Below are 15,032 nucleotides of genomic sequence, written 5' to 3'. Positions count from 1 at the left end.
GGCTTCTGAATGCCCCGACTGTGGTCCAATCTCCTCCCTATACCCCCCCCCCCCATGGCCTGAGTTGTCCTACCTCCCCACAATGGCCTCTGCCCCAAAATAGCTTCCATGTGAGGGCTAGAGAAAGGAAAAGATTAGACCTCTGGATGAGAGAGAGAGAGAGAGAGAGAGAAAGGGGTGGAGAAGAGTGAGTAAATCATCAAGTGATCCATGTCAGGCATCCGGGGAAGGTATAAAACCCCTTTGGGGCCAGGCCAGCCCCAGACCCCAGCTGTCAGGTCCAGAGTCACAAGTCAGTCTGCACTTGCTCTTTTTTGTCTTCTTCAGACCGCACCATGGGGCTCAGCGATGGGGAATGGCAATTGGTGTTGAACATCTGGGGCAAGGTGGAGGCTGACATCCCCAGCCATGGACAGGACGTCCTCATCAGGTAAAAGGAAGAGACCTCATTGTTCCCATCCCCCATCCCCTAAAGGCCAAAGGTACTCAGAGGCAAGGTAGAAAGTTTGCTCTGGGGTTGACCAGTTGGCTGCATCAGTTGAGGCTGTTAAAGGCCTTGTTCGGTTCTCTTTTGCCTTGACGTGTCAGGAATTGGAGTCAGGAAAAAAAAACTGAGGAAAGCTTGAGGATCAAACTCTGGGTACCTAGAGCCCACCAAGAGGAATTCTAGAATAGTCAGTGCTAACAAGGCCCTCTGAGGGCTTGTCCAGCCACCTCACTTAAAGGATGAGAACAATTAGGATGTCCCCATGTCCCCAAAGCCACAAGCCCATTAAATAGTCTGTAAACTGTCATGGCTTAGACATGGCCTTCAAGGTGAGACAGAGCTGACTCAAGATCTGGCTCCACCATTGGGCAACTGGGTGGCCAATGGGAAGTTACTCAACTTCTGAGCCTCAACTCTCTCTCCTGTACAATGGGGGAATCCTACTGCCTGAATCATAGAGTGGAAGTGAGAATTAAATAAGATGCTGTGTGTGAGGGACTTGGCACTGCCCCTGGCTTATTGTGAGCTTCAAAGTTGTTAGTAGCTGTTACAGACGGAGGCAACTCTAGTGATCTTTGATTATAATAGGAAACAGCAAACAGGGACCCTTTAGTAACCGTTAACCTTGAGTATGTCCTGAATTTGAGAGCTTGGAATGGTATGATCTCCAAGTACTGTTGGCTTCTACAGTAAGGGGTTTCTGAAAAGAAAACACAATCCCAAGTTTTAGAATAGCTTATGGCTTGTAAATAGAATCTCAATTCCCATAGCCTTCCAGTGCAAATGGTTAAAAAGGGTCTTTTTCTCCTGGACCCTCCCCTGGGACTTGGGCCCAGCTCAGGTCTAAAGCTTAACGGGGTGTGAGTCAACCTTTCTTCCCCAGGGAGAAAGTGGGCTTTGGAGTTGCCACGGTGAGCGGGTTGTTCTCGGTGCTTTAACTTAGAGAGGAGCGTCTCCTTATTTATGAGCCAGGGCAGACTTTCCTCTCCCTATTTGGATGCTCTTTCTCTCCCTTGGGCTTCACCCATTTCCTGCTCCCATCTGCCCGGGGAGAAGCTCAGTTATCTGAAGTCTGAGCCCTTAGAGGCCAGTGCTACAAACACTTGTGGAAGTTCTCTGCAGATTCTGACCAGTGTCTTCGGAGTGTTCCCTTATGTCTTTCTCCTCCTGTCTCTGTCAGCTGGCTGCTGGGACTGTGTCTGGCCCTGTCCCACGAGATGTCTCCTGACAGGAGACCCCGAATCCCTGAAAGGCAGCCCCCAAATTGGCATCAACTCCTCAGCCAATTTGCTGTGTGATCTGGGTCAAGTCACCACCGATCTCTGGGTCCTATTTCCTTATTGCTTGAGGGAAAGTTTTGCCTACATGGTCTCTGAGATCCCTTCCCACTCTCATGCCTAGGAATTCTCCAAGTTCATGATCCTCCCTTGTTTTGGGAGAGGAGGCTGGGTGTGAGGGGGCTAAGGGGGAGACCAGAGTTTGCAGAGCAGGGGGCAGGGGAGGCTTTCCAAGGTGACCTGGAGGCTTCCAGGCGAGACGTTGACTTATGTATCTTGAAGGAGGCTCAGGGTGTTATGTCATCAGGGAAATATTTCCTCCCTTCCCAGTGTGGGTCAGAGAGGCCTGCCAGGGGGCCAGGTGCCAGGGAGGAGACCTGATTCCAAGGCAGGCCCTGGAAGGCCCCAGAGGCCCTGATGCTCTGCCACGTCTTAGGCCACAGGAAGGGCATAGACCATGTCAGAGGGTGCAGCCCTCTCAGTGTTTGGGGTACAGGAAGGCTGGCCTTTCTGGGTGGGGTGGGGGGAGGCTAGCTCCAGGACTGCAGAGGCTGCCATGGGGGCCTCTTTATGCTGTTTCAGATGCTAAACTTGGACTTTCTTACTGACCTTGGAAAGGTTACTTCTCTCACTGCTCTGATTATAAAAGAGGGAAAATTCTGTTAAGCTGAGGTTGTTGGTAAAATGCTGAGGCCTTCACTGCAAGCACATTATCATAAAGTTCTAGAATAGGAACACTGGAAGATCAGCCAGAGATTCCACTCCAGGAGTTGGGGTTGGGGAGAAAGGGGTCTGCTGAGCAAGCTGCAGGTCTCCCTGCCTTTCCTTCTCTTGCTAAAACCTTTTCTGTTTTATCTATTTTTGCTTCTTTTGTTTGAGCAAAGGATTCTGAGGCTGTGAAAAGTCTAAGACCATTACTCATGACCAGTACTTCTCATGCTACAGAGAGGGAGCCTGAGCCTGAGAGCCTTAGCCTGCCAATGTCAGCTACAAACAGAACCTAAGATTCCTAATGAGGATGTTGGTGGTGATGATGGTGATGATGTTGATGATGGTGATGATGATGGTGATGATGGTGATGGTGATGATGATGGTGATGATGGTGATTGTGATGATGATGGCAGTGATGGTGGTGACGATGGTGATGATGGTGATGATGATGGTGATGATGGTGACGATGGTGATGATGGTGGTGATGATGGTGATGATGGTGGTGACGATGGTAATGATGATGGTGATGATGACGATGATGATGGTGATGATGACGATGATGGTGATAATGATGGTGATGGTGATAATGATGGTGACGATGATGGTGATGATGGTGATGATGATAGTGATGATGATGGTGATGATGGTGATGATGGTGATGGTGATGATGACAGTGAAGATGGAGGTGATGATGACAATGATGGAGATGATGATGATGGTGATGATAACAAACATTTATACAGTATGTGCTGATTGCCAGGCACTGTGTGAAGTGCTTTACATAGCTCATTTCAGTCTCACAACAACTCTATGAAATAGATATTATCACCCACATTTTACAGAGAGGTTGAGTGATTTGCCCGACGCCACCCAGCAAGTAAGAAGGGAATGGGAATTCGAATCCAGGCAGCTTGGGTGCAGCGCTTGACCACTATACTGCCCCTCAATCTTGCCACACTAGAGATGAGTCCCTATCCTCACCCTGTTTCTTTTGTTCTAGAAAAAAGAAGGGTCTGAGAGAGAGCCCAGTCCTCCATGTGGCTGATTGTCCTATTTAGAGGACAGCAGGGAAATCATCTCTTTTCTGTCTGGCTTGCCTGGAGGCCTGCCTGATAAATGGGGCAGATGGACAATGAGAATGAAGATTCAAATGCCAGGGAAGTGAGGGTTTCTGAAACACTCGAACAGACGCCCCCTGCTCATTTCTACAACATTGAGAGGTTTCTGTCTGCTCATATTCCTGGGTGCTGCTGTCAGGCAAATGCAAGGGTGCAGGAGTGGGGTGGCCTTCTGTGACTTCCCTCAGGGATCCCAGCTGCAGGACTTGGGGAAAAGTTTGGGCAGCTGTGTTGTGCCAGAACGATGTGGTGGAGAATTATTTGGCCCTACCCTTCTGAACTGTTTAAAAATAAATCTGGACTCCCACTCTGGCTGTCCAGTGCCTGAACATAGAGGATAAGGCGGGAGTTAGGTTTTAGAATTTGGAGGCTAAGAAATCATCTAGATGAATCCTTTTGGTTTACAGAGGGGTCAGCCAAGACCCAGACAGGGAGACTGACTTCCTCAATAACACAGAACATCGGAGACAGAGCTGGGCCTAGAAGCCAGTTCCCATAATTCTCTGACCCATATTATTTCTTCAGACATCGAGGCGGGGGTGTCTAAGCACCCCAGCTATCTTGGATCCCAGGTTCTTGGCCTCTTTATCCCAGACAGTCCCCTCCCAGTGTCCCACCTGTGGGTGCCAGGCCTTGCATCTGTCAGGCAGGAGTGCAGGGATCATTGTCGCCAGATAATAATAGTCAGGAGCTTGGAGACCTTTGGGTGAAAGGTGCCAGAGACAAGCTGCCAGTGACGCACGAGGCTTTGGACAGGGTCCCGGGGTAAGGTGGTGACATTGGGCCTGGCTTTGGACAGATCTGAGTGCTCAGGGATAAGCTCCTGGGGAAAGGGACGGCTCCCTGTCCATGTACATGGGGTGTGATAGCGTGTGTGTGTCTGCATGGAGGTGTATGCACAGTGCCTGAAGGTGAGTTTCCGTGTGCATGTGTATGCATACATGACTATATGTGCACATGTGAACTGCATACACATCTGTGAGAACACACGTGTGTGTCCACTCGCACGTTTCTTTGTGTGCATCAGGTGTGCATGTAAGTGTCAATGGGTAAAAATAACACATATAAATAGTTATCCGGAATATACACATGCCCCTGGACTGTCTAGGTTGAGACCATAGCAAGTTACTTAATCGTCTATAGCTCTGTTTCCTTGTCTGTACCCACCTCATAACACTTTTTAAATGTCAACATATGTAAAGTGCTTTGAACACAAAGTAAGTGCCACATAAGTGTTTATTAGTTTTACCTTTACCATATTTAGCAAAGTGTGCATTGGTGTGTGTCCGTGTGTATATGTGAGAAGTTGGACTTAGCCAGCTTTCAGACCGGAGATTTGCTTAGCAATAAAATAGTAAATGCCTGTGAATGCCATTGAGACTGTTTCTTTGTGTGGTGAGACTTGTGGAAGTGGAGGAGAGGTCTGGCTGTGCATATCTTAAAGCCCCTCCACCCCCAGGCTCCTGTGGTCCATGTGGACAATAGTGGTGACCCACTTCTCACAGTATCGCCTGTGTCCTGGCCAGAGCACGCAGCCTCAGGCGCAGCACAGCCCCAAGCCCCCTGGGTCAGAACCTCGAAAGCCCTTTCATCTCTTCCTTGCCCCTTCTCCAGAGCCCAGTGGAAAAGGAAAGAAGCTCATGTTTGTCTTTAGTCAAGTACCTGCATGTACTTTCCCTGTACCCAAGGAAGGAGGGAGAAGGGAAGCGCAGGGCTCTGTCATTAAAAGAACTGCAATAAAGGTTCTGTCTTGGCATCAGCTGTGTGAGCTTGGGCAAGAGGCCTCACCTCTCAGCGTCCTGGGCTGAGAATGCATGCAGGTAGTGACAGTACCTGCCTCGCAGGGCTGGCTGGTGATTCAATGGGTTAATACACACAAAGCACTTAGAATACTGGATCCTTCCTAAGTGCTCTGTAAGTGTGAGCTTCTGGCTCCAGGCCAGTGCTGTCTGCTACAAAATTCAGATACCATCTCTATTCCCCCTTCCTGAACCCTATCCAAGGTCCCAGTCAGACTGATTGAGCCTGGAACTGGGAACTGAAAGTAGGAAGGGGGAAATGCAGTGTTCTGCACATGGCTACAAATCATGAGCTGCCCATACAATGAGAAGATATGGCAGCTCCCATGAAGAAGAGCTGGGGGCTTTAGTTGACCACAAGCTTAAGAGGAGACAATTGAGGGAGATAGCTCTTAAAAACATGAACTCAGTCTCAGGTTGTAGGAAGAGAAGCTCAGGATCCTGGTCTCTGGACTTCCTCCCCACAGGACCCTGAGGTGGTGGCATGAGGACCTGGGGGCTACTTGTGACCACTTCTGGGCACCGCGCCTCTGGGCACAAACTGGAGTATGTCCATCGTCAGGTTATAAGGGTGCTGTGGAGCCTGGAGACCGCAAAGAGAAACATTTTGAGGAACTGGAGCTATTTAGACAGGAGGAGAGAAAGCCCCAGGCAGACACAGTCACCCCTGCCAAACATTTTGGGGCGCAGCACAAGGGAGAAAGCAAGAGTTAAGGAGCCATCTGATCTTGGGTGAGATTTGGCCTCCACCCTGACCGGCCGTGTGACCCTGGGCAAGTCATCTGCCTCTGTGGTCTTCCTTGCCACTAGTGAAATGGGGACAACATGCCCACCAGGGGTGGCTGTGATTCCCTTTCACCAATACCCACCTTTTCAGAGAAGGAAGGACTGAGGTCCCTGGCTGGAAGGAGCTGCCTCAGGGACACAGGCTGAATCCCTCTGCCACCAGTTCACTGGGAGCCTGGCAGGGGCGGGGGCTGGGTCTCTGTAGGTCAGGTTGCCCACCGGAGCTTTCCACCACCTGTGCAATGAGAGGCTTGGATGGTGCAGAGCGTAGATCCTGAGTCCAAAATAAGCAAGAGCTTTTTGTACCTGGGAATCGCTGTGGAGCTGAATGGCTCCCGCAGGTAGGAGAGAGCCTCATCCCCAACATGGACTACTTTTTGAGTCCCTCGGACCAGATTTCAGGGTTTGGCTGCCTTGTGTAGCAGCCTTGTACTGAGCCAGTGACTTCACACCTTGGAGCCTCTGTTTCCTCATCCACTAAACGGGGCTGATATCAACGACCCTAAAGAGAAGCGCAGGTGTGCAGGTCAGCACAAGGCCTGGCACACAGAAGGAGCGCCATAAATACAGAGTTCTTTGGTTCCAGTGTTTCTGCCCCTTTCCTGTCCCACCCACGATGTCACTCTGTTATCTACATTCCTAACGGGGAAGAGAAAAAAATGGGGTGAGGCCAGCGTGCAATACAGAGACGCCCTGTTCCTTTCTGGCCCTCCCCAGTAACAACGAAAAGAAGATGGTGATGATGCCAATTGTAATAAGAATAGCCAGCCTTCATATACTGCTGATTATGTGCCAGCCACCCTGCTGGCCCCTAGCATGGGCACTCATTTACCCCTCGCAACGCGTCCATGTGGTAGGGATTATCTTTATCCCTGTTCCTTAGATGAGCAACCTGAGGCACAGAGAGGTGGAGCAAGTTGCCCAAGGTCACACAGCTGGGGCGCAGGGAAGCCAAGACTTGAACGCGACCCTGGCTGCCCCCAGCCTCCACCGCACAGTCCCTCATCTGACACCAGGCTTCTTGTGCCCGCAGGCTCTTTAAGGGCCATCCTGAGACCCTGGAGAAGTTCGACAAGTTCAAGCACCTGAAGTCAGAGGACGAGATGAAGGCCTCTGAGGACCTGAAAAAGCACGGCATCACCGTGCTCACTGCCCTGGGGGGCGTCCTCAAGAAGAAGGGGCAGCACGAGGCGGAGATCAAGCCCCTGGCCCAGTCCCACGCCACCAAGCACAAGATCCCCATCAAATACCTGGAGGTAAGAGGCAGGGAGGGGAGCGGATGGGGAAATGGAGGGGTTGAGATTTGGGCTCAAGCCCCAGCTCGGCCGCTGCCTGGCTGGGTGATGTTGAGTACGACACTTCCTCTCTGTGCCCCACTTTCCTGGGTTCACTGAAAGTGAGCATATTTCTCCCCCAGATAGAATTAGTACCCCGCTACCAAGGAAGAAGGGGAGACTGCAGGCTACACAACCTGCAATCTGCCATTATCCAAGGAAACCGAGGCACAGAAAGGTTAAGTAGCTTGTCCGTGGTCACCGAGGTAGCAGATGGCAGAGCCAGGATTCCAAATCAGGTCCCTATTTCTCCAGAATCCCAGCTCCTAATCTTGTGTGAAGTGGAGTCTGCAACATACAGGACTCACGTGACAGGAGCTCAGGGGCTGTGGCTCAAATCTCTGATGGGGGTGCAGGAGGCTGGTTTCATTGGTTCCAGCATCTGCACAGATGAAGAGACAGAGCCTCAGATGTCCCAGACACAAGCAATTGATCTGAACCTCCTGAGATGGGCTAGGAAGTTGGGTGTGCCTGAGGGAGCCTGAGCATAAGGTCCTGTCTCTATAATCAATGAAAGAAGATTTTGGGAGAGGAAACAATGAGGGAGCCAGGAGATAAAGGGCTATAGAGATAAGGTGCATTCACCAGAGGTGGAAGCAGCAGGAAGGCTGGTACAGGAATAAGGATGAAGATAAGAGTGACAGCCACCAGTTATAGCTATGTAAGTATTTACCTGGCTCACCTCCATGGAATTTTTACAATTGCGTGAGGTTAGGAATTGCATTTAATGTCTTCTTTTTCCTATTACATAAAAGAAATTCAGAGGTAGGGAATTCAGAGCTGGCATGGTGGTGCTACAGACTCTGTCTTTCTATGCTGCCAGGTTTAGTGTGTGATGTCCATTCTCAAGGTTGCCTCATGGCTCAAAATGGCTGCTACAGCTCCAGTCATCTGGTCTATAGTCCAAACATGAAGCAGAAAGAGGACAGGAAAGAACTCTTTTAAGAAGTTTCACCAGAAAGTTCATCCAATAAATTTCATTTACATGTCATTGGCCAGAGCTTAGTTAAAAGGCCACACCCATCTTCAGGGAAGCAGGGAAATGTAATCTATTACCACCCAGATAAAGCCAGGTTTTGCTTCCAAGGCAGAAGGAGGAGAGGGAGGGTATTGGATAGGTAATTAACAGCATCTACCCCTGGCAGACACCTACCATTCTCATCTCCATTTTACAGATTTGGAAACTGGGGGTTCAGAGAGCTTCGTAGCTGGCCTGAGGTCACACAGCTAATAAGTCAGGATGCGCTATCAGATCTATAGTACCCTGGGGCCCAAGCTCTTAATCCCTGATGGCACAGTATTTCCCATCAGCAACTATCACCAACACTCCTCTTCAGCCTCACCTCCTGCACTCGCCCTACCCCACCCACCACCCCACACAAGCAGTCCCACCCACCCAACCCTCTCAGCCTCACCATAGTCACAGACGTGACAAGGCGGGCCCACTGGGTGCTGTGCTCCCTGCCCTCCCTTGTCTTCTCTCGGCAAATCCCTGCTCATCCTCCACTGCCCCGCTCATCTGCCACCTCCTCTGTTTCAGCTTCCCCAGTACACAGGCAGTCAGTTGCTCCATCTGTCAACAACCCACAGCACTGTACCCTCCCCTTATCAGAGTCCCCACTGGGCTGTATTGTAATTTATTTCATTACACAGCTGGCTCCTCTGCTGAAACGCAAGCTCCTCAAGGGCAGAAACTGGCTCTCTCCCATTTCTGCACTCCAGCGGCATGTGGTTGGGAGCACAGTAAAATTTGAATCCCTAATCCCTTCTCTAGGGATGGGGAAACTGAGGCTTGAAGACAAATGAGCCACTAGTTAGTGCACTTGAATCTGGTCTTCGTCAATCAAGTTTAATATGAAAAGCAAAATCGGGTGCAAAAAAAATTGAGATAGAACCCAAATGTCTGCTCTTTCCCCTCACTATGGAAACTTCTTCTGTGCTCTTCATAAGAAATCTCTCCATCTCACTTGTGTGACAGATATTTTTTCCTTAGTGATTGACAGGCCCACAGTGATGGGTAGTGGGTGCTAAGGGGATTTTCTTGCCTCAGTTATGCAGCTGCCTCGTTAGACAATTTTCTAGACGTCAGTGGCTCTGTCACAGACTTGGGAAAGTCCAAGCTGGGGGGAGGGTAGTGGGTCATTATATTAATTATATTATATTATATTATAAAACATTTGCCCCTATTTGACAGGCAAATCACACATTGAGATCAGTCTTCCCAGTTCTCCAGGAGCAGGGCTGGTTCCTTGGCACCCCTATACTCCTGATTTATTTTGCTTCATTTATGAAAGAAAGAATTAACTTAGATGTCAAATCAATGCCCAAAGTTAGGTGTTTGTGCAGCTGTCTCTGTTTCCCAGCCAAAAGGGTATTCACCGGGCATTGTCACTTGCTCGAGGCCCCCTGGGAATGTGCATGCCTACCCCACCCCCGTTCCACCCCACTTTGCATCACTTGCACCCGGGCACCCTGAGAAAATGGAGAACTCAACTCTGGTCCAGCCACTACCCCTGTCCCTGGCTCTGGCAATCATTTGTCCATGCAATTCCCTGGGATCAGAGTCCAGCTCTGCCGTCCCCTGCCAGGGCTGCGGCTGGGATCAAATCTTGATCAACCTTCAAAAAAAGCCCAGTGGTGTTTTTACCTCCACGAGGTCTTCCAACCCTTTAAGCAGCCCCTTGTTCTGGATTTTATCGCCTCCGTTTTCCTGTGGGCATTAAAACGGCGATGAGGAGACTGATCTGAAGTCTCAGTGCCAGGGACGAGCCATAGCCTTAGCCCTTTCTATCCCTCTTTGCCACCAATATTTCTAAGCACCAGCTCTGTGCTTGGCACTGAAGATAGGATATCTGCCCCCCAAATCAGGCATTTGAAGCAATAATCATTCTAAATCATTAACTGCAAAAATTAAACACATGCAGGAAGCAGCTTCTAGACTTTCTGTTTGCAAAATCTGGATAAAATCATGGAACCTGAGCCTTTCCCACTTTTCCTGCTGCCCCCATGTTGGCCGTCCCCTTCTTGCCTGGTCGCCTAGCAACCTGGTCAGGGCCCACCCCCGGAGCAGCAGTAGCAGAGGAAGGTGGTGGGTCACAGCCTGGGCTCTGGAGCCCACCCACCTGGGTTCAAATCCCAGCTCTGTCCCTTCCTGGCTGTAAAACCTTGGCCGCATGGCTTAACCTCTGTGCCTCAGTCTCCCCCTCTGTAAAGCGGGGAGGTGCCTGTCTCACAGGGTTGTGGGCTGACGGAGTTAATCCAGGCTCAGTGAACATCAGGAGAAGGCGGGATGCGTCTGTCTCCCATCTGACTCTTGGCTGGCCCCCCGAAGTGCCCAGCACCCCTCTTTCTCCCTCCCTGCAGTTCATCTCGGAAGCCATCATCCAGGTTCTGCAGAGCAAGCACGCCGGGGACTTCGGCGCCGACGCCCAGGGGGCCATGCGCAAGGCTTTGGAGCTGTTCCGAAATGACATCGCCGCCAAGTACAAGGAGCTGGGGTTCCAGGGCTAGGCCCCTGACGGCCCCCCACCCCGTCCTCACGCCCCTGGGACCCAGCACCCAGGGGAGGGCAGGGGCTGAGGCTGATGTAGCAATGTAGAGTTTGGTTTTGAGTGTCTGCTTTGTGACTGAGAGGCGGGAAGGAGAGGTGTAGGGGCAGGGGCGGGGCTCCCCGTGGAGGTTCGGCCCCTTGGGAGCGCCCAGAAGTTCCGCCCTTTGCTCGCGAGTACCACCACCCACTGTGGCCTGCAGAGTTTGGATTACACTTAATCCTCCTCTTGCCCATATCCCCATCCAATTCGACCCTCCATCCTCTAAAGCATGACCCACAACCCTCACTCTCACCTTTAACCCCAAATCCATCGCCCGCCCCTGGAGGTAGCGGAATGGCCCCCTGCGGTGGGAAGGAGGTCTGGGCAGGGCGCAACAGCTGCGCGCAGTCCAAGGGAGGCGTTGGGGTGTCTGGAATCTGTGTGCCTTCTCAGTTAGCGGGGTGACTCACTTGGATTTAATAAAAGACCCTGCAACAGCTCTGTCTCTGCCTGGCGTTTCTCACCCCCTGGAACAAGTGAATGGGGCCCCGAGAGGAATGGAGAACTAGCAGGAAGGTGGACCACGGTACCGTGTGCAGAGCGGCCCCCGGGGGAGGGCAACGGGGGAGGAGGGAGAGGGACAGGAGGTCAAGCACTGGCCATAAAAGGCAGCAGAGACACCACAGCAGGAAGCTGGGGGGACAGAGAGAAGCAGCAAGACTGGCACACGTTGACCTTCTGGCCACAGAGAAAGGACAGGCACATGGGGAATAACTTACAATCACAAGCCAGGGACAAAATGCATATGTACAAGCGCAGGGCTCCTGAGCAGAGTGTGGCAGTGTCTGCAGTACTGGTGCCAGGATGCAGAAAAAAGCGCAGGCACAGGGCGCGGCAGCCTGGAAACAGGCTGGAGCCGAGGCTGTAGAAGAGAACCTGGAAGAGGGGCTGGGACGGTGGGCTCTCTGGGCACCCAAGCCGTGAAGGCCTTGACCACCACCCAGACTGCTTTTAATAAAAGCCATCTCTGGGAAACCCATGTCCCTGGCACCACAAATATCCAGTGGCTCCCAGTAAAGGAACCTCGCTGGGGCGCCCGCTGTGAGGAGCTTGACCTCATGGTTTCTGCTTCACCCCAAGCCCCAGAGACACCTCAGCCAGAGCTCATCTGCAGGACACAGCCATGTCCATTCTAGCTCATTTACTGGCCGTGCTGCAGCTTTGGAGGACACCATTAAAGGTTCTTCTGTGACTTCCAGTCTGCTCCAAGCTTTGGGGATTCTTGTGCTGTAGGAGCAGGTGAGAGGAAAGGGGAGGAGGGATCTAGTGTAAAGGGAGCTTTTTGATCTTGGAGCCTGGAGAAAAATTCCATGCATTGATATAGGAATTCTTTTAATACCTAGGCTATGCCCCCTTCTGCGGAGGGTTTATGCACAGTTGAATCAGCCAGTCCCCGTCCTCTAGCAACTGACAATCTGGGCAGGGAGGCAGATGCCCTTTGATCTTCGAATCAGGGCAGAATAAAATTAGGGTTGCAGAGAGGTGCCAGTTATTCAGCATTCCTTCAGCATATTTGTTGAGCATAGCAGATAAAAAAAACACCTCACTTTAGGATGTGCACAATACAACTTTTTTTTTTCCTGGAACTCAATTTTTGTTTTGAATCTTCATTTTGCTTGGGTGGTAGATACTTAAACTTAGTGTAGTTGAGTTTTCTCGCCAGTCCCAAATATCCCCAGGGTTTTGGCTAATTCCAAGCGGCTTACAGCAGTGCCACATTATGGCATGTGCGGGTGAGGAGGTGGCAGTCTGGTTATTACGGTCGCCTGTCCCATGGGGTCCTCAGGAATGCCACGCCCCTCCTGGTCCTCAATCATTGTCCCCTACAGGTCATGGGGGGAAGCCTCTCATTTGGCCCAGTGGCTGTGAGGAAATGCTGGTGGCAACCTAAGCGTCCTTCTCCTTGGAACCACCTCTTCCTTAGAATCTCCCTGCCCCATGAGGACTCTGCTTGGAATGTGAGGCACAGGTTTCTTCCGCTTTCAGACCCCACATACCTGTTGGAGCTTTTGTCACACCCCCAGGGCACAGTCAGGCACGCAGAGTCACCCTATAGAGTTGTATGAGTTGTGCATACTAATAACAGATGGACCCAGGTTACGCTCCAGTTGCCAAGCAGTGCCTCCAGAGGGCGTGCCTTTTCCTAATTCACACATGATGCTCCAGAGCCAGGGGCAAGACTCATTTCTCTGGGAACTACCAACATCTACAGTCATTGCTTCCTGTTCTACCCTCCTCAACACTGCTTAGAAAATGATTTTCCAGCCTGGGGAGCAAGGAGGCTTTGTGATTTCCCCCAGATCTTTTGTCTTTGCCTTCCATGCTTTCTGATCCTGCTGGGCTCAAGCCTGACTCTGCAAATCCAGACCTTTTCCTTTCTCTCAGTTGCTCCCTCCTTTCCCTGAGGCTTGGGCACAGAAACGCCTTGTTGGCGGAAAAGTTAAAGGCATCAGGAAGAAGGAAAACTGGGGGGAAATACAGGCTCATGTTTTAAAAATATTATACTGCAACAGTATTTGTTCTGCGTTAATTAAACGGATATTTATTGAAGAAATGCCCAGGGAAGACCTAGTGTCATGGTTGCGAATACGACAGACGCAGTCTGTGCCCTGGTGAAGCGCCTACGGGATGAGGGGAAAGAGGGAGCAGTGGACTGGAAAGATCTTGAAGACCGACTTGAGGGCGCATCCCATTCTAGATCTTGAGAAAAGCAGGATATTTGATAAGTGGAGAAGGAAAAAGAGAGTTTCAGGTATGGAAAACTGCAGAAGGAGAGACTTTTAAAGTGAATTCCTCAACGGCACATTAGTTCATTCATTGGACCAATGTGACATGCCAGGCACCGGGCTCGGCTCTGGAGGAGTGATGGTGAAGCAGACAGGTCTGACCCCTGCCTTCAGGGAGCTTGTTAGGCATAGGGGCCTGGCTATGGAGGTGGGTAAGGCTAAATCCCAAGGAGTCTGGGGGAGGTGGGGATGATGTAGGCAGGAAGATCTTTGAGACCTGCATGGGGGGGAGGTGGTAGGGTAAAGAGGAGGCAGGCTGCGATGTCAGGCTGGGCTAGATGGACCGCAAAACTATCTTTGATTTCTCACCCCTTCCAAGAGCCTCTTATGATGGGACTTTGTAGCTCCCCTCAACCCGTGCCTCTGGGTTGGGTTGGGCTTGTGACTTGCTTTGGTCCATAGAATAAAGGGAAATCCAGTGCTGAGTGAAAGCTTTAAGAGATGTTGCACATTCTGCTCTACGGAAACCATACTACCACAGTAAGAAGCAGCCTCGGCCAGGCCGTGTGGAGCAGAGCCCAAGTGACCCACTGAGCCAGCCAAGATCAGCCGAGCCCAGCCCAGACCAAAGGAATGCTTAGCCACGGAGTCGTGAGCTAAATAATTGCTTATCACTGTTTAGTGCCAAACAGCTGAAGTATTGGGGTTATTTATTAGACAGGATTTTGTGGCAAGAGATAACTGACCCCAGGCCAGCCTGGATTTGAGCCCCAGCCTCACCAACAAGTTATACCACCTCCATCCATCTACTTCTCGTAAGCTTGTTTTCTCATGGCAAAAACAGGATTAATTATATCAGCCTCTTCGGATTGTTGTGGAATAAGTGGGATAGGGCACCCAAGGTTTTCAGATCTGGGTCGGAGGGTGGGGGTGGGGCAGCTTTGATGGGGACAGGACTGGGTTGCATTCTGGGTAATTTCTTCCATGTAAACCTCTCTTTGGTTGTATCCAACCCTTTCTATAACTCATTCATTGAGTTTCTAATTTAACTTATATTTTTCATGTCTTGGAGTTCTATTTCATTGTTTTTCACATTTGCCTGGTCATTTTGTTTCTTAATCATATATTTGATTTCCTATTTTACTTCTTTAAGCATGTTATTCATATTTATTTTTATTTTGTATCCAGTGATTCCAGTATCTGT

General features: G+C 50.7%; 1 protein-coding gene across 1 annotated transcript; it reads left to right on the top strand.

Annotated features, from left to right (window-relative positions):
* Positions 1-244: 244 nt before the first annotated feature.
* Positions 245-11,539, top strand: MB (myoglobin). Its single transcript, XM_077168670.1, has 3 exons — positions 245-430; positions 7,212-7,434; positions 10,876-11,539. The coding sequence occupies exons 1-3, from the start codon at positions 336-338 to the stop codon at positions 11,020-11,022; spliced, it is 465 nt and encodes a 154-aa protein (XP_077024785.1). The 5' UTR covers positions 245-335; the 3' UTR covers positions 11,023-11,539.
* The last annotated feature ends 3,493 nt before the right edge of the window (positions 11,540-15,032 follow it).

The sequence above is a fragment of the Tamandua tetradactyla genome, chromosome 7 (genome assembly GCF_023851605.1).
Source record: "Tamandua tetradactyla isolate mTamTet1 chromosome 7, mTamTet1.pri, whole genome shotgun sequence".
Lineage (NCBI taxonomy): Eukaryota > Metazoa > Chordata > Mammalia > Pilosa > Myrmecophagidae > Tamandua > Tamandua tetradactyla.
The sequence above is the reverse complement of the archived record's forward strand: the minus strand, read 5'-3'. Positions and strand labels throughout refer to the sequence as shown.